General features: G+C 35.4%; 1 protein-coding gene across 8 annotated transcripts in view; it reads left to right on the top strand.

Moving 5' to 3' along the window:
- CEP170 (centrosomal protein 170) overlaps positions 1-24,085 on the top strand; it is a 95,040-nt gene extending 70,955 nt beyond the window's left edge. For 2 of the 8 annotated variants that reach the window (XM_058836903.1, XM_058836907.1), the window contains 8 exons: positions 950-2,758; positions 8,383-8,617; positions 13,111-13,288; positions 14,711-14,878; positions 15,163-15,251; positions 19,851-19,944; positions 22,724-22,775; positions 23,718-24,085. In XM_058836903.1, the coding sequence (XP_058692886.1) occupies positions 950-2,758; positions 8,383-8,617; positions 13,111-13,288; positions 14,711-14,878; positions 15,163-15,251; positions 19,851-19,944; positions 22,724-22,775; positions 23,718-24,004 (2,912 nt within the window). In that variant the 3' untranslated portion in view covers positions 24,005-24,085. The remainder of the gene's footprint in view (positions 1-949; positions 2,759-8,382; positions 8,618-13,110; positions 13,289-14,710; positions 14,879-15,162; positions 15,252-19,850; positions 19,945-22,723; positions 22,776-23,717) is intronic. The other 6 variants (XM_058836904.1, XM_058836905.1, XM_058836906.1 and 3 more) reach the window with 6 other exon arrangements.
- The last annotated feature ends 2,533 nt before the right edge of the window (positions 24,086-26,618 follow it).

The following is a 26,618-nucleotide window of genomic DNA, read 5'->3' on the forward strand; positions in this document are numbered from 1 at the left end:
CAGATGTGTGTTACTAAGTGTGTCACGCTATATTGCAACAGCAGACAAATTAACTGCAAAAAGAATTTTTTCTATCCAAATATTCAAAGTCAGAGCAATTCATAGAGCAACTTACATCACCTTTGAGTCATAAAGGCTCGTTTCTGGCACCACAACTTCTGTGTTTGCTAAATGGGCAAGGAGGGCACAGTCATCATCACTGTGGAAAAATAAAGTTTGGTTTCTAAAACAGTTATTCCTTGCAACAGTCCATGGGATGGCCATACTTTTCTGCCGAATGAGCATTCATTCTGTGTACACTAAGAATTCAATGAAAGTGCTTTAGCAGTAGTACTGCATTCTTTTGATGCTTTGTATATGTTTTCTATATATTTTTATACTACAGTGTCTTGAGATAAAAAACATTATTTTTGCTTTTTCAGCCATAGTGGGTTCTTTGTTCATGAATGGGTCTTTTCAATATTGCTGAGAAGTGTCTCCCATCACTGCAGATTCTTGACTGAGTGAGGCGAGGACTCACAGGGAGAGGTTGTAGTCTGTCCATGAGACAGACATCGAGCTGTAGAACAGGCAAGTAGGGAGGAAGAAAGAGGATCTTACTCTTTTTGTTAGTTTTGAAATTTGGTCCAAAAGACATTTAGGAATCTAAGACTTGCTTTCCACTTCCTTTTGTAATGCTGTGCTGATTGTGATTTCTTACCTGTTCTAACCTACTGTGAGATCATAAAAACTTTGTTTGTATATGTGATTCAGCCAGCTAATAGAGTTTGTTAAGTTTTTCTACTTGTTTAAATATACTTGATCTTGCCATAAAACAGCAGGATGGACTGATGGCTTTTTCAGTTCTGTTGTATGTTGTATTAGCCTTATGCAGTCTTAAACATTTAATCTTTCTATGTGCCCTGCTGTTGAATGTCTTCTCAAATAATTTTTTCTCTTTCATTTTTAGACACTGACATCAGTGAGTCTGGTATTTCTGTTAGAAGTGCTGGTTCAGCTGCTTCTATGACCAGCCAAGGTGAGCGAAAGAGAAGGACACTTCCACAGCTTCCCATAGAGGAAAAAGTGATTGAAAACTTAAAACCAAAAACTGTATCTCATCAGAGGTCAGAAATAGGTGAAAAGCAAGACACTGAACTTCAGGAGAAAGAAACTCCAGCTCGTGCCTCAGATGCTAAGTCAAGCAGAACAATGAATGGTCTTTCACCCAAAGCTACTGGAGACAAAGTTTTCTCTTTTCCCAGCTCTTCTAGTAAAGAGAGAGTTGAAACTGGCAGAGAAACTTCTGTGGTGAAACAAGCTTTAGCAAAAATTCAACAACAAGAAAGAAAGGAGCAAGGTCACTGGACACCCTCAAAATTATCCTCTACAAAATCTGCTGCAAACCAGGTTGAGAAAGGTAGGGAGGAGATTGTTGTGTCACCCAAAACTTTGGATAATCAAGACAATGTTCCTGGACATGTTACAGATAAAGCAGAAATTAAGTTGGCACAGATTGAGGGAAAAAGAAGAAAAAATGAGGAAATTATTAGAGGCCAAAGTCCAAAAGTACTTGGAGGAGAAAAAAAAGAATCTTCAAAACCATTAGTGAGGCAAGGTAGCTTTACTATAGATAAGCCTAGCACAAATATACCTATAGAACTTATTCCTCACATCAATAAGCAGAGTGGTTCTGCTGCCCCTTTAGTATCTGCAAGCAGGTTACGTGACAGAAGTGATTCAATGGACACTGATTCCAGTATAGATACAACACTCATTTTAAAAGACACAGAAGCTGTAATGGCTTTCCTTGAAGCTAAATTGCGTGAAGAAAATAAAACTGATGAAGGTCCTGACACTCCTAGTTATAACAGAGATAATTCCATATCACCAGAATCAGATGTTGATACAGCCAGCACAATCAGTCTTGTTACTGGTGACACTGAAAGAAAATCCACACAGAAGCGGAAGAGCTTTACAAACTTATATAAAGATAGATGTTCCACTGGTTCCCCTTCAAAGGATGTTTTAAAATCTTCTACAAGTGCAAGAGAAAAAATGGAAAAGAAAACTAAGAGTCGATCTTCAGATGGTGGGTCTAGAGCTGACACTCGCAAAGCTGTGCAATCCAGTGGAAGAATGAGACAACCATCAGTAGATTTAACAGATGATGACCAAACATCCAGTGTACCTCATTCTGCCATTTCTGATATCCTGTCATCTGACCAGGAAACCTACTCTGGCAAATCACACGGAAGAGTTCCTTTTGCCTCAGCAGATGAACTTGTACATTCCAAGATGGAAGGAAAGTCAGCTAAATCAAAATCTTCTCCTGTTGGACTTGGGCAGTCTAGTAAATCTACCACTCTTCCAAGACCTCGTCCCACAAGGACTTCTCTCTTACGCAGAGCACGCCTTGGTGAAGTCTCAGATAGTGAGCTTGCTGATGCCGATAAAGCTTCAGTAGCTTCTGAAGTGTCCACTACAAGTTCTACGTCAAAACCTCCATCAGGGAGGAGAAATATTTCCAGAATAGACTTACTCGCTCAACCCCGCAGAAATCGACTTGGCTCTTTATCAGCACGTAGTGATTCTGAAGCAACAATAACCAGAAGCACTGCCTCATCACGCACCCCAGAAGCTATTATCAGAAGTGGTTCAAGGTTGCTCTCAGGAGGAGATAGCACTAAAGTTTCTGCTAGAACTCGAGCCAATAGCATTTCTCGACTTTCGGATTCAAAATCCAAATCCTTGGCTTCGGCTCATAATTCTCCCTCAGGTATGTGAGATTATTTGAAATAATTTTGTACAATACTAGATGTTTTCAACATGTTTTTTTTTTAAACAAAATTGCTTAAGAAAGATCTCTTATGAAACTGTTGAGTTCTAGTTGATGCAGTCTTTTTCTTTAAGTCAGAAATTTGTCAGTTTTAAAGTAAGAAGGACTAAGAGGTTTGCTTCTATGGCAGGTTTTGTGGAGGTTTCTCATTTAAGATCATACAGACAAGAAATTGTAATCCTTTAACTCTGGTATGTTTTTATCTTGAAACCAGTAAAACAACTTTTGAATTGGGATGGTCATATGCATCAGCAATCATTTGTTTTAGTGCAAAAACAGAGCCAAGATCTCTTCACTCAAATCATGGTAGTAGAAATTCAGAAGGTCAGCAACACTATTTAGTACATAGAAGATAAAATATTTATTTTTAAGGTAGGATTGTAAACAGGCAATCAGGAATTTTTAATAAGAATAATAACATTGAAGTAATGAATTGAAAAACTATGTATTACCTAACTAAATATCATAAAGTAATTTCTTTTAAAGGGTTTGCCTTATCTTGGATTATTTCCCATTCTGTGTTCCAAATCATGGCAATTTGTGATTTCATCATGATTTCCAGATCATGTTGATCTTCTTTGGTGTGGTGGTTACTCTACCTTGTCTTACATTTAGAATGAAAAATCTTTACAATCTATGAATTTTAACTTACTATTTTGTTTGAAGTTAACATTCTTAGTGCAAGCAGTGTGAAAGCTGGTAGGGTTTTTCAACAGCAATATTAAATCTATCAAAATAAAATGTGATAATTATAAAAAAGTGAACTTCCTTGTGAAATGAGTATCTAAAATAAATGTCTGCTTGCTTTTAGAATTGTAATGCTAGTAGCTTTACCATATTGCAGTCAATCCATAGGCTCAGAATGAAATTAATAGAGTAGCTTCCAGTGTTGTAGTGCACTGAAATTTTGCTACATCCCATTTAGACTTGATGTAATCCACTGTGATACTTAATTTCCCATGCTCCTGCTGTCCTTCTGTTGCTTGTATATCATAAGTGGACCATGTCAGGATTCTTAGCATTAGCTTAATAGAAATTTCTGCTGAGATACAAATGAGGTGTTTGCTGAACTGGAGGGTTAATTCTGTTTGATCTTATGAGAGGTGTCTACGAAGGTACAAAAGTACAAAACAGATATCTGTCTTTCCTTGTAAGATATAATTGGAAGAGCAGCATGTTTTCAATTTCAATCAAAATTTTGAATTGAAGATGCAGCCTGAAAGGTGGCAACACTAGGGAAGGGAAGTGTCAGTTAAGACTTACATATGTTTATTTTAATAGTGAATACTAGTTCACGTTATGATAATGCTAATTTTTGAAAGATGTTGCACTTCACCGCTTTTGTTTTTCACAAAACTCTATATGATTTTTGAGTTTTGTGTCCATGTGAAGTATTGCAGGCTTCTTAAACTATTCCCAGGTTGCTGCATTGAAGTGGTTTGCTGCTTCTGTTAAGAGAAGTGAGTGTATCTTTCTGTTCTCACTCTATTAGTCTATCACTTGTTGTCTTTGCTGATGTTCATTTCCCTGCGTCACTCAGTAAGAGCTTACTGTAGCTTGTATAAAACAGTTTTCAAGAGAGAAAAGATGCCATCTTCTCATGGGTACCCCAGCATAATAACCTAGGTAATTTAAAAACACCATAGTTAGAAAAATCTACACTAGTAATAGTTTCTGTCTTACAAAACTTTTTCAGTTAATATATATCAGTGGAGAAGCCTATCAATGTAAAGGCCAGAATCTGAAAGCAATTAATGAAGCAGTCAGATACTTTCAAAACAAAATCATTGCTAAATAAACCAATTAAGTCTTGTTACCATATAAGTAAAAAATATTACCATTGTTTAGCATTTAGAATTCTGAATTTTGTCTGTATCAGAAACATTACTGTATAATTTTTTTACTGATTTATTTAGATTATACTTTAGGAAAATCTGAATTGCTTTGAAAGTAGTGTAATCTTCTAGTGTATATAGGAGTATTTGTATAAATCATGTCCAGCTACATACAGGCCACTTTTAATTCCTTGATTTAATTTTCTTTTTATAAAATTCAACAGTTCAATTAATTTTAGCACTTTTGGAAAGTACTAATGAAGTCCTTGACTAATGTGCCTCAACTGTTTGAATGTGTTTTACTTCAGGCACATTTAATCAAGGTATAACAGGAGTGGATTTTCTTCACTCCCTGGACATAGAAAGACTGGAAAATGAATGATTATTACCAGTATTGGGTTTGGGGTTTTGTTTCCTTTGCTGGATTACAAGCTGTTCTCAAAATGTTAAATATGTTTCATGGGTTATCTCATCAGATGTAGTTAACAATACCACATTGTAGATCAGTAAACATTGGCAGCCTACAAAGAGAAAGTTATTTCTGCATTTCCCAAATCAATGTTCAGACATACATACCTGTAAAAAAAGAGCAAGAATAAGATGCAGTTTCTGGAATTTTTTCATTGTCCTGTATTTCATGTGGATGATAGGGTTAAAATTGACAGAGCTAGCAGCAAGTGTGTAATTTCAAGAATCATTTCTAATCCTTGATGCAGTGAAGTATTGCTTACTTTTATATGAAAGGGCAAACAGATAAATGGAACATCTTGGATGAGAACTGTCAGCATTCAAGTGATTCTGTGGTAGGAGGCTTGATAACTTGACAACACTGTGAAGACATGTGAAGCAGAATTAGTAACTTTAGCACAAGCAGTGAAAGGTCTGATCAAGGCACTGTATCATCAAACAGTAGACTGTGATCAATAAAAACAGAGGAGACCAAAGACCTATTTTCACAACAAAGGAGGAAAATTGAAGGTGATGTTACAGAAGGAGCTGTATATTGGAAAAACAAATGGCAGGATCAGACCTCATGCGAGAGTGCTAAGCTGTAACTGTAAAATTAAGCATTGAGTCAGAACAGAGACCCTGAGCAGCCAGTTGTGTTTTGCAGCTCTGCTGGCTTGCTGACCTAGCTGTCATTGCAAGTAGCTGGCAGATAGGTTGATCAAATCTGTTGAGGTAACTGTAGTGGAAAAGAAATTGATAGTGGAGAAAAAACAGCACTTACATTTTAGTAGTAGGAGATTGGAAATGGATGCAGCTTGAGAAGTCAGTGCTCAATGAGAGTAGAAATTTTTTTTAGGGAATATATTCAATTAAATTTATTCTCAGATCTTTGAAGTGAGAGTATGTTGTCCAAATCACCAAATTTGCCACCTTAATGGTTGTCAGGACATTATGCTTCTCAAAGCAAAGTCACTAAAGTAGGTTTGATTGGTGATTGTTTTAGCCAGAGTTTTGGAGGATTTTTTATTAGAGGTACTGATATTCACAGTCTTTGGTGTCTGAGATAAGCAACTGCACAACAGCTTTCAGAAATGTACATAAACTACAATGTCATTTTGGGCCTGCATAATTTAAAGATAGTATTAAAAGCATATATATGCAAACATATAGCTACCAAACTGGGAAACATGCTTGGATATGCTTGTCATGAATTACACAACTTTGAGGCTTTTACCGCTAGGCCTACAATAACTTTGTCCTCATATTAAAAAAATACATATTGATAATACGTAACACCCCAACATTTCAAGGCCTTAAAATTTAATGGTCTTAAAAATAGGGGTTCTATGATACTATGTAATGTTATAAATGATTGTTATTGATGTCATTTCAGTTAGTATCTCTGAAATGTTTAAGCCTTTACGAAATTCAGTATTTTTGATTGAAAGTATAATCTTTTCCTAAAAATGTGTGGGTGGAAAAGAGGACGTAAGACTAATCTCATCAATATATTTTATTTAAGCAAATGCTTCTAATCTGAATGTTTTAAATATAATTAACATGACAAAACACTATTTTGTACACAGAGAAATCCAAGCTTCTCCCAGACCCAGACCATGATGTTGAAACTTACAGTGGTAGAGTACTAGAAATCAAATCTGTTTCTGATATTTCACTTCTCATTCAATTTTTAGTTTTTAAATATATTATTACATATGCTCATTGTACAGTGCTGAGTTGCTGAACTATCTCTCTTGAGAGATTTTAAGATACATTTTACAATTATTTGGAAAAAGGTAATTTTAACTGGGACAAAGAATTTAAACAAAAATGGATGAAAAAATGTGGGCCCAACTCATAAATCTCTTTGGACTTTGGTCACACATTGCTTGCATGCTGTTCGTGGGAAAATGTACTTTTTCTGCTCATGTTTTACTTCCCTAAGATCAAACAAGTTTGAAAACTCCAGAAAGAGATCAGAAAATGATTGGGGAGACATTGCTACTTTCTATAATAAATTTAGAAAAATAATTTAAAAAAAAAAGTAGAATGGACATAATTTAAAACTCACATTTAAATCTGAAAAAATTACACAAGGATATTTTTGTTTTCAGCAATTGAAATTTTATTATTTATATGAGGGAAGGGATGCAAGCTTATATACCAGTATCATATTCTACATACCATAATCCTTGCATTACGCAAAAATTACTTCCATTATTTGTTGCTTAAATTCATATTGTTGTATACTTCATTTGTAATGTTGGAGTTTTTTTAATGTATCAGGAGAAATCATTATTAGTTCTTGCATTTTTTAATACTAAAAAGCAATTCACATCATTCGAGTCTATTCTTTGTCAGTCACCAATAGGTGGTGACACACTTATTTCATTTTCTGCAGTATTGACAGAGCCTCATGGATATAAATGAATTTGGGGTATTCAATCCCCTGCAACAATTTAGCAGTTGGTGGTGATGGGGATTTCTTTACACTTGTTGGGATCTCTTCCTGCAGGAAATGATTGAGGACAGAACATCTGAAATCCATTTTCTAGACTTCAGTAATTCGTAAGGGGACAGGAACCTCCTACTTAGTTTCAGTTCTCCTGTACTTCAGGCTGTCCTCAGCAACATGGCTGTATAATTCTTTATGTGCTGCATGTCAGAATATTTACTTCTTTCTCTGAGACTGCTTCTCTTACGGATGTGCTGCAGATTTTCATGACACAATATTAATTTTACAAACTCTTTTTCTTTACTAAACACATAATCATAGAATCATTAAGGTTGGAAAAGCCCTATGCATCATCTAGAAATTTTATGCTTTCCTTATGTAAGCATGCATTCCAGGCTTGGTGTCAGCTCCATCCTTCCTTCATATCTCTTTTTTTTTCTGTGTACCACATAAACCTTGAATGTAATTCGGGGGAAAAAAACTGCAGAAAAAGTGCAATATGACTATATACTTAAATGTTAATGAATTGGGCCCTTGTTTTGTAATGCAGTTTGTTTGAGCTCATGTACAATCACTGGCTTTTACATCTTACTTCACGCATCACTGTACAAAGAGCATTAGTTTTATGTTTTTATTAATTGATATTTTTAATTTAACACAAATTCTGTAGCTTTCTTTTTAAGATGTAGTAAATAAACCTTTTGTGAGGTACCTGGGGATGGATAATGAATAGCTGTGTTTTTTTGTGATGTTACTGAAATAATGCTGTTTTTTCTTATTAAAGATGCCATAATAATTCTTTTTCAATAATTAAACTAATTTAGTAAGTGCAAGATGGAGGCGCTTTCCTACAGATTATGCTTCCACCTCAGAAGATGAATTCGGATCAAACCGTAATTCCCCTAAACATACCCGTCTACGTACCTCTCCAGCCCTGAAAACCGCGCGACTGCAGAGCGCTGGGACAGCAGCTCAAAGCAGCAACACATTCAAGCACAGGATAAAGGAGCAGGAAGACTACATTCGTGACTGGACTGCCCACCGGGAAGAGATAGCAAGGTTGGTTTGAAAGGAGTGACCCCAAAATAGCACAGCATTGTACCCAACCACTTGTACAGGTGCACATAGAGGACAGAGAGAGCTGATGGATTTTCCGTATGACTACTTACTGCTTTCCTTCACTAACTGAATGAGTAACATAAAAATCTTAAGAGAGATTGGCAGACAGAACACTCACATCACCAGCACATCTCTTTTTAGTGGAAAATTTTATGATAGCCAGATCCTAGAAGATGAGCTCTCAGTTGCATTACTGGGAATTCCTGAGGCTGAAATTTATGTGATTTTGTGCTACCTTTACATATTGAGATAAAATTTGAGATCAATCACAAGTGACAGAGAGAAAAAAGTAAGCTTTGGAATGCTAGAGACCATGTTCTCATTTTAATTTTTGATTTATCAAGACATTATTTCATGTTAGGTACTCTCTGATTTAAGTCATGCCTATTCACCAAAAAGTAATATTTTTTTTTTGCTGCAAGTCCATGAGATTAGTATATCAATACCTCTGTTATTGCTGATACCATTCTGCTTCAAGTGAACCAAGGAAAACTTTGTTGCACATTCTGGTAACCAGTTATTCCATGCAACACCCAGGCAGTGAAAACTTCAGGGAGCTTGCCACAAGCATGTAAATATTATTTTATACTTAGGTGTCAGTGTTCAGGTTCCAACGATCTCCACAGAACTTAATTGGGAAGCCTAAAAAATAAATATGTTTTCAGATTCATTTTAATAGCGTGGAGTATTTTCTTAGTACTGTGAAAGTGTTTTGCTCAGTGTGACTAATTTTTTTTTTGTTTCCTGATCTTGGTAATATTTTTCAACATTTGTTTTTCTAGTGTGATCTGTGGAAAGGGAAGATGTAGAGGCCTGAGAGGCACACAGAAGATACCTAAGGGAGTCTCGTAGTATCTGGATAAATAATGAAATAAAAATTTTCAAAATCATCTTCCTTGAACATCTATTTCTTTTGTGAAGTCTGAAGTTAGAAATGGTTATAGAAAGGATTGTGTTTATATGGGAAAAATAATTGATAGCCATAGCATATTAGTTCCTCCTGATAAATAGTACTGCTGAACCTCTACTTCAGTGAAACTTTTTGGTATGTTTTGCTCACCTAGGAGAGATTGACTTGAAGTAATTGATGATTCAGTCTAAACTAATTTGATGCTTAGGTTTGCAGGTTTATCTCTTCCCTTGGGATTCTTACCTTTCCTAAATTGATGTGTTAGATTTAAAATTTGTTTTAAAGACCGTGTACTTATCCTCCCTATTCAGCTTTATTTTCAGTGGAAATGCTGAGAGGCTCAAATAAGTATTGCCAAATTTTTAGATTTCTCTAGAAATTTCACATAACCTGCATTAAATGTGATTATGTAAGGTAAAAAAAAAGTAGCATTTAGCATGTGAGAAATTCCAGGTTACTGTCATCTGTTGTCACTGCTTCCAGTACCAGTTTTAGCATCTGCTGAGAGTACTTGCTGTAGGTCACTAGTTCACCTTTTCTGTGTATCCATATCTTTGTATTGATTCACATTTTTGCTCCCCTGGCTTTTATTTTGACTTCTGTCCTCTATAAGGTACTTTTTGTCTCTGCTTCTATTTCTTTGCTAACTATAGGCTCTCTTATTGCCTACCCTGTTTGGTATTTTTTCCATCCCAGCCATCAGTCCAGCCTCTATGTTCAGGGTCCCTTCAACTCCATTTAGAGTTTTTAAAAAATTAATAGATGGTTATATGCTCTCATTAAAATTAGTTGATTTATTTTTGTTGTTGTTGTTGTTGACCTTTCATAATATTCCTGTGTAGCAGAAAGTAGTGTAGAAGCTGTGTGGCAAACATTTTGTCTGGGTAACCATCATACATACTGTGTTCTAACTGGTCCTCCATGACTGACCCAGTTTGCACTTTTCACAGGCTTCATGATTTCCAGATATTAATAAAATTGAAAATTTGAAAGAGGTGTTTAGAGAAAATTTCTGGAATAACTGAATTTGATTTAAGACAGCTTTGATATGGAGGGAATTCACACCCTCGGAATAACGGGAGCTTAATGTATATTTTATTTAAGGATGTTAAAGTATTGTTACAAAATCCACTGACTCAGTATATGAAGTGTTACATAGTAGATTAAGTATAAAAATATTTTTAGTAATCCAGTAGTTCAGCACTATTACAGATATCTTAAAAGTATTCCTGTTACCTTGTGGTTTATTCTAGCAATGGGCATTCTTTGACTACAGGTAAATAAGAGCTAGAGTTCCAGGCTTTTGGGACTCTAGGTCATGCTCTCTGCATCCCAAGCCCTGTGTTCTCACCTTTACTTATGTGTTGGGAACTGAGTGTTCCCTGTATAGCTGTCTGAGTCTGCTCACTGAGTGAATCTAAAGTATTCACTAAGTAAATCTAGTAAAGTATTTCCTGAGTGGATTGAGGGATTTAGGGAATTTGACATTTATTAGTTTTGCCTCTGTGAATTGATTTGCCTTGTGTGACTGCTAGGTCTGATGCTGGAAGCAGTAGAGATCTGCAAGGCAGCCCACAAGTTGTAGCAGAGTAAAGAGTGTGCAACTAAAGCCTAAGTCTCTTGTCCCTGATTACACAAAGCATGCTCCTTATACTTAAGCAGAAATTTCTGTTTCTGAAAGTTAATGTAGAGTTGCTTTAAAACTTCATAAGTAAGGCTCAGCTCAAAGCTGGTTTCTAATCTTTTTCACAATGCTTCTTGTTTAGTGCTCTATATTATTTCTATACAGAAATGTAACTGAGTACTGGGCTATAGCTTACTGTCACATAGAAAATGATTCCACGTTCTGTTCACATGACTGGTATTTGACTGTGGTAATTATCTACCAAATTCCTTGTCATCGATGTTAGAGTTGTTTATTCTCATACTTCCGGGATTTACTGGAATTAATTTTTATATAGAGATCTGACACTTTATGCAATTTTGATTTCTTGGTAAGAACTCACATGGAGTGCTTGTGTCATATTGAAGCATTGCTGATTTCTGTGAAGAGTTAAGTCTTTGTTAATTGATGGTACTTTTGATTATGGTGTTTAATGACATTTCTCTTCTGGAAAATTTGCTGATAATTGAAATCTCTTGGTTTTATTTTCTTCACAACTACTCATTAAATACCAGAATGTATCCCAGAAAATCAAATGTGAATAGTAGCAACTTCTCTGTTTAAGGAAGAAGTTAGATGATTGTATGAAACAAAGGAAGTAGCTGTTTTAATATCCCTACTACTAAGACTATTGGACTTTTAATGGCATGTCTAAGTTGCCACATATTTGTCAACAACCTTCTTCCAATTTTATGTGTATCTAAGCTGCACAAAGTTGCATTTCATTGTAGATTGCTGATGCTTATCCACAAAATCCAGTGTTGGAATTTGGCTGGAAATTTCTCTAGCTGTGTTTTGCCTTTCTAGTTGAAATTCTGTTCACATAGTCTTAAGCTATCTCTAGGCTGTTGTTTTTGACTTAAAGACAAAGTGAAAATTAAAAGCAGAAGGAAGCTCACCTTGAACACAATCTGTGTGGAGCCCAGGGTGTGTCACTGTCCTGTGGCTGTGCACCACCTTCCACTTGAGTGGCAGGTCTTGCATGTCACTGATTCCTCTGTGGCACAGAAGTAGCGCTGTAGCTTCTGTGCCTTCAGTGCTGTCAGGCAGAAGTGTGAAAAGGGATCACTTGGCAGTCTGCTCTGATCAACTCTGTGATCCAAGCTGGAGATTCAGGGTGCCATAGTTAGTAAGGGCTTTTAGATTTTGCTTTGTGGGGTTTTTTTCTTCTTTTGTCCTGGGGAGGAGTAGCACTAGCAGAGCAAGCCAGAGCAAAGCTGGTTTTTTGATGCGGTGAATCAGAAGAAAGAATCTTTGGCTGAGAATTCAGCTGTATTTTTGTAATACTATCATATCCAGGTTTTTAAAGGTATATTCTATTTTTGCTGCTGATAAACTTGTCTTGATTACCTTTGAGGATTTAGGGTATTGGTCTGGAATTTCAGACCCATAAGCAGCTTGATCTGAGCGAGGTGCTCAGCTGCCTGAAAATCAAAAGTCCTGAGAACGTTTTTTCAAGTAGGCAAACTAAGGTACAAATTAAATGTTTTCTGAACATTTCGGATTTGCTGCCATGTTACACAGCTCATCTGTGCAGTATTTTCAGCATATTTCCTATGCAGCCTCTGTGTCAGAGATACTGCATATTGCATGCATCTGTCTGAACCCTAGGAAGAAAGGATACTCTGTCTTTCAAGATCACCTTCCACCTTCATCCTCTAGAAAGGCATGCTATTAAAAACTTCAGTCTAAATTTGCTCTTATGGTTCTAAAAATTATCTTTCTGTTTAGAAAGGCATGCACGTTTTCATAGCACGGTTACCAGAAACTACAGAACTTACAGCCTCAAAGGCTGCAGATTGGGCTCTATTGGCCCAAAAGTATTTGTAGGGGAGAATGTAACACTCTCTTTATTACTAGGATCAGTCAAGATCTGGCTCTCATCGCACGGGAAATCAACGATGTAGCAGGAGAGATAGATTCAGTGACTTCATCAGGCACTGCCCCCAGTACCACAGTAAGCACTGCTGCCACCACCCCTGGCTCTGCCATAGACACTAGAGAAGAGGTAGGAGATCTTCATGGAGAAATGCATAAGGTTCTTCCTTTTCTTTATTTCTTTTGCTTTTAGCATTTTGCATAGCCTTTTTAGTTACTTCCACTCAACCCGTATGCATGATCTCTACATTGCTTTTTTTGTTTTGAAGTTCCTTTGCATTTCAGCAAGCAACCCAGAAGTTATTTTGTGAACACAGCTTGTCAAAAGGATGCATACTATCTGTCTGTCTCTTTTTTTCCACGAAACATAGGACAAGATAGTTATTTGTTTCCCTCTTTTCTGTAGCCTTAGATACTGTTGGATGGTATCTAAGTGCATTTAAAGATACTAGTGTGATGCACAACTATATATAAATGTATACATTTAACTCTTTGCTTACCTATTAAAAACAAAAAAGTCCCTCTTTTCACAGGTGACATAAACTTTCATCTTCTGATCACTGAAATACTTAGGTACCATCAGTTAACTTTAGATTTTCTTTCTTAGTAACATTGTCAAAGACTGCCTTGAAATAAGTTTGCTTTATGCTTCTAATAATTCTTATTTTCTTTGCCTACCTCTGGATGTGTTGTTCTATGAATATATTGACTAACGTGTTCTAGTAACCATCACAGGTCTAATGCTGGTAAACATGTTAATCTGAATTTAAATCATCATTTTCTACCATGTTACAATTCACCATAATACTGTGTTGTAAATGTTTAATGCATTTTTTTCTTCATAATATTCTTTTCAAAATGTGTTTTATTCATTTTTGTGTGCATAAATTTTGGTTAATACACTAGTTTACTGTTGTTATTTTAATACTGTCTTTTTCTGTGGAAAAAAAGATATAAACAGCAATAAGAAATCTGTGAGCTGGGTACTTAGAAAAATTATAAATGCACTCACATAGATTTTGGGTTTAATTTTCATAGACTGTAGCTAAACTTCAAAGAAGTAAAATGCTCTTTTTCTCAAATCCAATTAGATCACTCCAAATTTTTTTATTACTAAATAATTATTCTTCAAAAAATACGGTGCATTGTGTACATACTGCAGGTGGCAGTACCTCCTTTAGGTAATATAGGTCTTTCTGTAGCACTATGACTAATTTGGAAAAAAACCCTAAATCTCAGAGTACTCTTCTTAATTCCACAGATATGTTCCATTAATCAAAGGAATAAACTATTCAGTACCCGTTTATAGGTAGCTATTATGTTACTTGCCCATAAACAAAATTTCAGTGGGTTAGTCTAAGTTTTCATGTATGTCTAATATTTAAAAAAAAAAAGAAATCTTGTTCATTTGTACAAGATACTCTTACATAAAAGATGCATCATTTTATATTATAAAAGACAACAGAATGATTATTATTTGATAGGCATCTTATAAACTGTTTCAGGAGAAAAAACCCCAGTAATCTGATTTTTGGATGTATCCAGTAGATTTCATGAACTTCATTTTTCTTTTATCCCGCAGTTGGTGGACCGAGTATTTGATGAAAGTCTCAATTTTAGAAAAATCCCTCCAATAGTGCATGCGAAACCCCCGGAAGGGAATGGTCGGCCTAGTGATGCCAGACCTCAGCTGACAGAGGCTCTCGATCCCCCAACAATTACCCGCAGAAGGACTTGGAGCAGAGATGAAGTGAGCACACAACAGGATTCTCTCTAAGAATGTGTCAATTTTAAGCTTTTACAACGATCTCCCCACTTAATATTCTAGAGAATATCCTTTCTCTAACTCTAGCAGGTGGCATTAATATTGGGAAAAATTATGTATTATTTTATTGGCAAAATGTTCAAATATCATTATATATGGTACTAATTAAAACATAAGTAAGATTTTTTTCATAGTTAAAGATACCAAAAATATATGGACTTCTTGCTATTAAACTAATAATATCCTTTTTTATTAAAAACTTATTGCAGGTTATGGGGGACAGTTTGCTATTGTCCTCAGTCTTCCAGTTTTCTCGCAAGATAAGACAATCCATAGACAAAACAGCTGGCAAAATCAGGTGGGTTGTTAAATTGCTGTTATTGCTGAAAATGTCTGTTCCCATCAACATTCCCAGCAGTAAAAAAGATATGTATGATAGTCACAGAGGAAATGTACATAGTATAAACTTGTCTTTTAAAAAAGCACTGTTACCTATGGCATTTTTAGCATTCAGAAGGATTTGGAATGAATACTTTTTCCATTTACTTTTGTTTATTTCACTTTATATGAAGAGAAGTATCAGGGAAGTTTACATGGACAGAACAACATTCAGCAGAGGAGCTGTTCCAACATATGCAATACTGTGCAAAATCTACACAACCTCTGTGCAAGTCTTATAAAACTCCCTTCCTTAAAAGATAAAGTGTTGTTGAACATTGTAACATTTGTTGTAAAATTTGGCCCTGTAGGTTTTCCAAGTTGTTGTAGGGATTTTTCATTGTAGGAAGAAAAAACAAATGGGACAGAGGAGAGCTGTTTCAGTAAATGCTTCAGAAAAACAGCTTGCTCTGGAGACAATGTGATCCCTATTGACTTCTAAAACAACAGATGTAGCCACAATTTCAATTTTTAATTGAAAATTCTTGCTTAAATAGTTAGATTTCTTCATAAGATGTCATAGTAGCTAAGAGAAAGTGTAGACATGCCAAAAATGGTAGCATGTTGCTCTACTGATACTATTCATTTAACTGGAATATGTGAGTGTACAACCACTTGGTGACCACTTTGGCTGACAAGAATAAAAGAAAATTCTTAATACAAAGTTCAGGATTGTATATTTCATATGTTCTTTTTCATGTCTCTGTGCAGTTAATAACTTAAAAATAGAGAACATTAAAAGTAAGGAAGTATTTTGGCTGAACTTCACGCATAATTTTCTGACTGTGAGACAATATTAGGTCTGTAAGTGATTGGTTTGTTTAAGAAGTGTCAGATACTGGAATATTAGTTGAGTGACAGATGAAACAACAAAAATTTATGTCAGTATAGGGTGATGTAACCAGTAAAAGCAGCAAAATAGTAACATAGCTGAAGATTGTATTCTCTTTTTTGGTATGAGAATACCAAAAAAAGATTTGATCATAGAAAGCAAGACGAAAAAGAATAATCTATATGAATTGGTTAAAACTGTAGGTTAACTACCATTTCTAGTCCTACTATTTCTAGTAGGAAGAGTATCACCAAGTGAAGAATCAATCCTTTAGAAGCCTGTAACTCATTTTTATTATCCTATTCTAAGGATTTTTCTGTGTTGTTTTAACTGGTGATTAACAGGTAACGTTAAATTCAAGTCTTACACATTTCTGATTAATTTGTTGATCTTAAAAAGCAAGTCAGCTACTAATGAATGTAATAATAATGTGATAATGTATGATACAAATATAAGCCTACCTTGTATTTATACATACTTATTTTATATTTTATACATACTTAAAGAAAGGGGAATTGTTTTTTCTATAAAAATGCAGTAAACTTCCATTAATAAGGAGCTATTTAGCATATTTCCCAGGGCTGCATTCAAAACTTTCTTTTCCTCAGAATGGGTTAGAGTACCATGTTGTTCATAATTTCATTAATATTTTGAACCAGAAAAACAGCTTTGTAGTTTTAACATTTTTTTAGGGAGCATATAAGGCAGGTAGTACCTATTACAGATCTTTACGTTAGCTTTGTTTTGAAATGCATGAGTTCAGCCAACTGGTGTGCTGCTATTCCTCTTTCTGGAATTAAGCCAGTTAAAATTTCTGCCCAGCCCTCGTGGCCCTTCTCTGGACAGGTCCATATCCTTCTTACCTTGTGAACTCCAGGGCTAGATGCAGCACTGCAGGTGGGGTCTCACCAAAGCAGAGTGGAGGGGCAGAATCCCCTCCCTTGCCCTGCTGGTCACTATTTGATGCAGCTTAGGATAGAATTGGGTTTTTGGGCTGTGACTGCACATTGCTGGGTCATGTCCAGCCTCTCATCCACCAGCAGCCCTAGCCCCTTCTCTCCAGGGCTGCTCTCCATCCATTCTCTACCTAGCCTTTGTTTGTGCTTTTATATGTTATAATGAGTTTACAGGAGTTTTCAGAGATAGCCAAGGGAAAAGATAAGTAGGTTTTGTGGTGAGATCAGTTTTATCAGTGCTCTGCAATGTGAATGCATTGCCATTGGCTTGTCTTGTGTTGGCAGGCAAGAGCTTCTTCAGTCAGGCAAGATCTTGTCAAAGCAATCACAGAAGTGGAGGTACTGCCTATTGGTCTCTGCTCTTTGCTGTGCATCCTGCAAAGTGCACCCAAAGAAAAATGGGGATTGAGCACAATCAAGCAGGGTTTGCCTCAGAAAGTAGGGAAAAGCAAGAGAAGAAGGCAACAGTCATTTATAAATATATTCTTTTAACTTGAAAAGTATGCTTAGTAAGAGGAAGAGCAAAGAAGACAGAGATGATGACCCCCCAGGAAACTAAAAATAGCCAAATGAAGTGTTCAAAAAGATGAAGAAAGAAAGGAAATAGGCTTCCTTGGTTTATAGTAAAAACAAATTGGCCGTCCACTTTTTAGTTTAAATGATAACAGTTTCAAAATTTCTAATTAATGTTTTCATTTTGTTCCATTCTTTTTTAATAAAGTGACCAATGAAATCAGAACCTTTTAAATTTTAAAAGAGAAGTAAGAACATTAGCTCTAAAAATACCACATACAGAAGCAAAGACACTAATCACACACATCAGTATAGAATTATTTTAACAGAACATGGCAAGAAGGTAAATCAAAAATCACATAATATCACAATGGCTTTTTTTTTAATTTGCTAGTGCTGTTTACTGCTAAATAAAGCCTTATTTTCTATGTTCCTGCTGATTTGCAAGCTGATAGAAATGCTATTATATTAAAGTATAGCTGCATAAGATTGTCTGTATACTGAATTAAATATTTCCAGAAGTTGCTTTTTTAAAAAATTATGATCTCTTAAAGGACTTCATTGTCTCTGCTTTATTTTTTCTTTTTTTTTTTTTTTAATGTGTATTTGAACTCCTCAATGACAAGCAATGACAAGCAAATACTAAATTTTCCATTGTATTTGAAATTTCTGGTATCCAGGTTGCATGGCTTTGCAAGCTTTTTCACTCCCTTCCAGAACATAAGAAAAATTAGCCAGACTTCTGATGATGAATGTTTTCAAAAGATGATAACCCTAATTAAGGCCATAACATGTTTCATGCTTTCTTCACTGCAGTTCTGATTACTTTTAATTTATTTATTCCTTACCCAAGAAAATGTATGTATTAATGTCTACTCCTTGTATGCTTTGTACATCAATACACCCAAGTCTGGCAGAAGTGGTCACTAGCCTCCATCCCATGACATTATATCATCAAAGCAGCACTTCCTCACAGTGAAACCTCTGACATAAATACATTCCAAAGCAGCAGGGGGTAAAGACCTCAAAGACAGAAGAGTTAAAGCAGCTTCTGGATGAGTTGTCTACAGACATCTGTGTACTGATAAAATAAGTCAGGGCACGTATTTTGCAAAATTTTATATTCTTTACAGAATAATAATGGAGAATGAAATTCCCCATGGGATATACATAACTGAAGAAAGGTGAACAGAAATGGAATACTCAAGCTCACAGCTTTCTTCTAAATCTTAGTCTTTGTGACATTCACTGTATCATGAATTTCCAACTTTAAAATTACTTCCTCAGAGACCTAGTTACAGTAATAACTTCTTTTAAATATACTGCTCTTTGACCATTTTTTGAAATTGTGTGGTTTGTTTGCTTAGCAGTTTTATTGCAACTATTTTTGAACTTTTAACTCTGAAATACCAATAAGAGAACGAGTGGATTTGGACTCCTCTGTATCTTCACAGACCTTAAATATGTGCACATTGCTTTTTTTTTTTTTTTTTTTTTCCCTTTTCCATTTGAGCCAATGGAGAAAGTTTAAATTATGTTTATTATATGACAGTGAAAACAAAAATTTTATCAAGTATGGAAGCAAAACATAAAAAATGGGAATCTCCCAGTATGCTTTGGGGTTTTACAATTAGAAGTGACTTCTTTAAGCATTCAATATGAGTGATACTCATACTGCTAGAACATACAGATATATATATATAAAATGTACATATATGTACATATGGAGATTTCCAATGAAAACTTTTTCTAGGAAATGCATTTTTTAAATTTCCTAAAGTGTTTCATTTTTTATTAATATGTAAAAGTTTAATTCCTTTATCTTATGTTTTGCTATTATTGTAAAATGCAGAATTGATGGGGAACTTTCTCACTACAGTAAAATAGCTGGCTTTGAAAAAAATGTGTCAGTGCTGGAAGAAAGAACTAGCTGTGTCTGTATATAAGTATTTCTCTACAGAACTACCATTTTAATGTCAATAATAATGATTTTGCTGAAAGCCTGTATGCTTCCCTGGAAATTTAAACTGTATGATTAGATTCTGTCAGGTTTCAGTATTTTATATTTTATTTTCATTTAGTACTCCTTAAGCTGTTTTCTCCTATCATGTTATTTAATATTTCAGTTTATTTTGTGAAAATAAAATAGAAATAGAAATCAAATAGAAATGTATTTTTTTTTCTATTTTAAACATACTGTTGGATTCCTTTCTTCTAGAATATTATTTAAGGACAAAGACAGAAATTGGGAAGAAATCGAAAACAAGTTACGAGCTGAAAGTGAAGTTCCCATTGTGAAAACATCAAGCATGGTATGAATAGTTACCTTTTCTGGGACTGATTATGCTGCTTATCTCATGGCTGTGTAATCAGTAATGTGTCATTTGCAGTGACATAAGGGCAAAAATCTTTAAAAGCCCTTATTTAGACACTAAGTGTATTTCAAGAATAAACCTAATCTTCAATAATTATTAAGACTTACTGTCTCATTAAGAAACAAGTAATTGTTCAGGGGAAGTTTTCAGATAAAGAATGCAGTAAAAGGTATTCAAACTATACATAGACCATCAGTATGTTTGTTTAACAAAAGGTAACAACCATTAGTTTGAATGTTAGATTGCTTTTGAATGAACTTGTTTCACAATCTAAAAACTACTTTACCTACAAATCATTAATACTTAATATTTAATACTTAACACTATCAATACTGATTATTAATACTTAGAGAAATTGTTTTTTAATGCACGTGATGAAAATAATCCATATTATCCATATTTTATCTATTGTGATAAAAGGATTTCTGAATGAAAATCCTGTTGGTTTTGTCTGGAGGTGGTAACATTGCCCACTAGAACTCCAGCTGTTTTATGTAGTAGCCTAATTACATAAATCATCTATGGTTTATGGCCTAATTCAGGCCATTTCAAGACCAGACAGTGTGACGGTCTGAAGGGACAGATCATACATTATGTCTCAGTACACTTCTCTGCTTCTGAACACAGAGCATAGGGTGTGAAAAACATCCTTGCATGAGACAGCAGGCAGAGCCGATCTTCATTATCTATCTGCAGACTGTGCTGTTAAAAATATCTGTTTACAGAGGCAGGGTTTTTTTGTGGGAGAGAAAACTGCTCAAATGTGAATACATTTCCTCTGGCATTGAACAGGCTAGAACTTCTCTGTTAGCTGATCATCAGTTAATAAACTCCTCCAGATTGATTTTTCCTGGAAGTATAAAAGACTTGGCCTGTAATTTCTGCAGAATGATGTATTTATCAAGAGCCATCTTCAGTATATAAATTGATATTATAATTTAATAGATTTACTATTAGTTTTTGCTAACTTTCTCAAAAATTTAATTAAGCAAGTTCCTCATGAAAGGTTTTAATTTTATGAATATCATAATATAAGGAGTTTCTCTTATCTCTGTCCAGAATAAGATCCAAATTTAGTGTTTTATATTCTAAATACCTTAAATATGGAGGTTTAAGGCCCTCTTTAAAAAAGAAAAAGGTTAGTTGTATATTTATTCCTAGGTTCACCATTTTACTGAATTTTTTTCAGTCTATTAAACCGTCTCACACTACATCAAAGTTTATGGGTTGTTCAGGGTTTTTTTGTCTATTCACTGATTTTCAAGTTTCTGCTTCGTTTTCAGAGCAATGTGTTGTTCAAATGCAGTACCTTTTTTTACCACAGAACACTGAAACTTAAGAGAGGACAGTTCTAAGTGATGTTTGTTTTGTCCTTGGAACATTTATGTCCAGCTCAGACGTGAAGTCTGCTTAAAGATAATGACTGTGTAAAGATAATCAATCTCTTTGCCACCCATGAAAATCACACTACTTGGTACAGAGCAGCTTTCTGAAATGGATTAATAGTTTTCTGAAATCAGTGCCTTTGAAAATTCTCAGCTTTAGAATACCACTGACAGCTCTTCTCAGCAGCTGGTTTAACACTATTCTTCCATGTAGGATCCTTCAATTGTAGGATTTACATATTTGTACTAATATAAATACGCTAATTCTGTAACCAGGGAAATTACTCAAGGAAGTAGTCATAGCACCAAGCCTGCCAGAGTTCAAGAACCCTTTGGAAAATGTTCTCAGGCACATTCTTGGGGCGTCCTGTGGAGGGCCAGGAGTTTGACGTGATGGTCCTTGTGGGTCCCTTCCAGCTCAGGATATTCTGTGATCCTACAGCTTAGTATGTGCTACATTTAATGATTGCTATGTTTAAGAGTGCATTGCTGTTGCTGTCACTGTGCTAGCAAGCAGTGTAGCACAGTGAAGAAAAATCTGTAAGGCAGAGTGTTGAGGCCCCAGCACTGGGATGCTGTGCAGGGGCTCATGGGCACAGGGCCAATGGGTGCAGACAGAACCCTGATGCAGTCATCTCCCTGTCTGACTCACATCTCTACAACCTTATAAATTGCTCTGTTCCACTGAATGCTGAGTTCATCCTGTAACTTCCCTTTCAAGGTCTGCTGTTACTTTGCCTAATCTCTGCAGAGCTGTGGTGTCTGTAGGTCTGTGCTTGAGCAGAGGTGGCACAGGCAGATGAGCAAGGGTCAGAATGAGGTCATGGGGATGGTAGCAGGCGCATGCAGAGGTGCAGAGGGCTCTGGGTTTCTGAGTGGGACGTGGCTTTCCAGCCTCCAGCACTGCCACCCATGGCTGGGCCACCACCAGCAGGGATGTTCTTGATGCCAGGAGGGACAATCCAAATAGCATAATGCAATTGGACAGGATTGGGAGCGGGATTGTTAATTTCTGAGAGGTAGTTTAAATCTCTTTTTCCATACTGCAAATACCCTTTATTTTTCCATCATGGCCTTAAGCTGGGATAGAGAAGATTCAGATTAGATATTAGAAAAATATTTTTCACTGTTAGAGTGGTCAGGTATTGGAACAGATTGCCCAGGGGGGTGGTGGAGTCACCATCCCTGGAGGTGTTTATGAGGCATCTGTATGAGGCACTGGGTGATGGTTTAGTGGTAGTGTAGGGTGGATAGCTGGACTTGAAGCTTAAGGGATCTCTTCCAACCCCTCCCGATTCTATGATAATGACACGTGGTTGTTTCTTTTCTAGGAAATATCATCAATCTTACAGGAACTGAAACGAGTTGAGAAGCAGCTGCAAGGTACAGATCTTTTTTCACTTTTCTCTTCTGTGGTTGCTTGCTTCAGTCTTTTTAATAGACATCTCTATGTGTGTATATATAAATTAAAACAAAGGTACTATGATTTACTGAAATATATTCACAGTATCAGTTACATACATTATTATCATATAAACTGCTGATACACTTGGTAAACAAACATGGCTGTTTTTTTTAAAAGCAGAAGAGTGATCATATATTTTTATATGGGATTAGTGGTCCATGCTTATCGTCATTATGTTAATTATAATTTTCCTCTATTTTTTATTTTTAGTATTCAAATTTAATCCAAGAGCAAATAATTTTTTCTAAAGAATGTTTCAGGAGACATTAATCACCTTTAGCGACAAATTAATAATAAGTGTTAGTACAATTCTGGAAATAAAAAAAGGAGCAGTTCTGTTAAATGTGACAAATATGTTAATAGTATAATAAAATGAAATGGTACCAGGTCCTTCAGTTAGCCCTCACTGTGTGGATAAATGACTGCTCTTTTATACAAATTTTATTCAGTCATAGAATCAGAAAGTATGTCTATTTTCTGGGGGTGGGGTGGAACAAAGCATAATATAATGGTAACATCGGGGGGAAAGCCACTTGAATTAAAACCATCGTTCAGTTGCTATAACCTAATTGTAGATGGTTTATCATCTCTGTTTCCTGTCCACACATCAGTTTGTGTTTAGTTTGCGCAGTTTCATTTCATCTAAAGTTTTAATATATGTAACTGCTTTTAAATAAATGTATCAGTTTACATTGATGTTGGATACATTATTTCTTTGTCATGGGCAGCATACATAAAAACTTATATGTCATCATAAAAATAAAAGTGTGAGATAAGGATTTCCATATTTTTATAGTAACAGAAAATTGTATTTTTTATGGCTTCTTCTCTATCCTTCTCATCTCTTCTTGACTGCTTAGCAATTAATGCCATGATTGACCCTGACGGTACCCTGGATGCTCTGAGCAACTTGGGATTTGCTAGCCCCATCTTACCAGCTCAGCCGAAGCCGAAGTCCAGCCCTGTTTCCCAAGGCCCTCGCCCACCAGCGCAGCCAAACTGCCAGCCCGAGGCTCGGGCTGCACATCCTGCCACCGGCCCTGTGGCAGCTGAATTGGAAAACGCTGAATCCGAGGCAGATTTCAGCATACATTTCAATAGGTTTAACCCAGATGGGGAAGAAGAAGATGCCACCCTGCGTGAGTGACATCTCAGTGTTTGATACAAAAATCTTTCATGTGGAATGTTTAGAAATCGAGGAAAACTTATGATGTTTGTTTTTATAATTATAAAAAAAAAAAGGCTTGGTCAAGCAGCTGTTGTTTTATTAAACAGTTTTCTTTAATTGTGATGCTTTGATTGTCACACAAATCCTTTTCAAATCATAAAGATATGCATAGATACCAGTGTAGGAAAGCAGATTGTGGCAGGTTTGCCCTTTGTGGTTGTGTGCTTTGCAAAAGAGTTATTATATCAGCAGTTTTCCCTTAATAGATTTATTTCTTTTTAAAAGCCATGCAAGCAGTCTAACATTTACTGAAAGCCCTAAATCTCTTTGTCAAGCTGCTCTGATGAACAGACTTCCTCCTCTAAAGCTTGTACAGAACTGTTGGACAGTTACGTTTGATTCTGAATTAGATGATTTATATAGGAAACATTATCTTTGACTATAATGACACATTACTGCAAAAGTAAGACAGATTTCAGAAAGCATTCATTCTCATGTACTGGAAAAATCTCAAACAGTTCTGTGGTTTATGTAACTTTGTTGCTGAGTAAATTGTCTTGGGGTTTACAAATAAGTTCACATATTATGTTTGCACTAAGGTTTGCTGGGAGTGGTAGGTGAACATATCAATATCGTTGAACAGCAAGCAGTGTTTTGGTGTACATAGAAAACTGATAATACTGTCCTTGTATTATCATTACAGTGTTTTAATCCACTTTCTGAAAAGATTATTTGGCACTTTTTGATCTTCAAAAGTCTCTTTGATGTTAATGAAAGTAGAAGTATTTCATATCTCATTTCTGTCCAAACCTTTGTTGAAACTAACTAGGAAACAAATTTGAGCATATAGCAATGTGGGACATATTAAACCATATTGAGGTAAATGGGCTCTCACCAATCCAAATGCAGCATAAGCTTACAGAAGAAATTACTGTTTATTTGGAATGATCATGAGATGTAAAATTTTCTTTAGGGAACTTGGAAATAGAGTTGTCATGATTTGCTTGATTGATAGATGCACTCCCAAGCAAATGATTTTATTTGCTTCTGTGTATTTTCCTGTAGTCTTGCTAGTAATGCTGTCCCTGTCTTACATATTTAAAAAGGATTCTGGACGACTGCTAACATGGACATTTTGCTTATACCACTGAAAAGCAAGTCTATTTAAAGTTTCCTATATAAGCCTATTTTCCTTATCAGTTGTCCCAGTAACTTAGCATTTGGAAATAATAAAAAAAATTAAAGTAAATTACTTTGTATTTCCAGAACACTGTAATTTGGAGGAATGTTTTTTCTGTTAAATGTAACTAATAGACTGGAATTTTCTTATGTTTGCATCACTCTCTATATATTAAGGTTAAAGATACAGTTTTGCAGCTTTTATGAAATGGTCTTTAATATTTCAGCAATAATTCTATATGAGATTTGTTTTTAAAAAATCTACTTTCTGTACGCTTTTAAATTGTACAGGCTTTCAGAAATCAGTAAAAGTTGGACCAGTTAATAAAGATGCAAAAACTTTTTTTGTAGAGATGTAAAAACAAAACCACTAATCTGTTGTATAATGGATTTCATATTTTCTTTAAAAAATTTTAAAAACTAACAGTCTTTATGTATGACTCAATATGCTCTACTCCAGCTAACTGTGGGAGCCTGAATGACACTAGTTTACAGAGGCTACAGGAAAACTTTTTGAAGGTGCAGAAGGGCAAAAATAAATGGAAACTAGAGCTAGGTGTGGAAAACTGAGTGTACCAAAACATCACCATAATTCCTTCTTTTGTTTAATGCTTGGGAACATAATTTTTCTGCAGATTCAAGTGGAAGGTAGGAAACGGCTAGGAAGGATTAAAGGTGCAGGCTCTTCATACGAGATTCTGTTTGTGTTATTTCAGGCATTTTTACCTTTATGTTGTGAAATAAGCGTTTTGCATTACTATGTTATTATTTTGTATGGACATGTTCTCTTTATTTATTTTTGTTACATTTATTATGTATGTTATTTTGTTATATGCATTTACAACTCCATTTTTAAATAAAGTGTTTCTGGAACTTTACAAATGTGTGAATATGTAATTGAGAGCTGGGAAGTTCACACAATCTTTCTGCAGACTAACTTGCCTTTACTGAGATAGGAAATTACATTTTTTCATAAATACCTTTTCTCCAAGAAAAAGTTCTGTTATTGCCATCACTGCATCATTTTATTCTGTGCTGACAGTATTAGCTCGCTTTCCCGTATTCAGGTTTTTTCCCATACTTCAATTGATTTTGTGTACAAAGCTAGAGGCAAAAATAATCCAGTATGCTAGTCACCAAACAGTGGCTCTGTTTCCCTTTGTAGAATGAAAGTGAGTTTTAATACTCCTGCCAGCTGCAACAGTAGATGGTTATCAGACTGTTTTTCCTCTGCTTCACATATGGGAAAACTTCACTGAACATGCTGATTTGGCTCCAGACTGGTGCCTTTTTTCCTTCGGATCAAGGTTTGACTCTATGCATGCATTTCCTGTAAGATAGTAAATTACCTTTTCTTAGCTGGCTTCATGCAGGAACAAACCCTTGAATTTAGTAAAAATTCCAAGAATTTCTT

This window comes from Poecile atricapillus, chromosome 3 (genome assembly GCF_030490865.1).
Source record: "Poecile atricapillus isolate bPoeAtr1 chromosome 3, bPoeAtr1.hap1, whole genome shotgun sequence".
Classification (NCBI taxonomy): Eukaryota; Metazoa; Chordata; class Aves; order Passeriformes; family Paridae; genus Poecile; species Poecile atricapillus.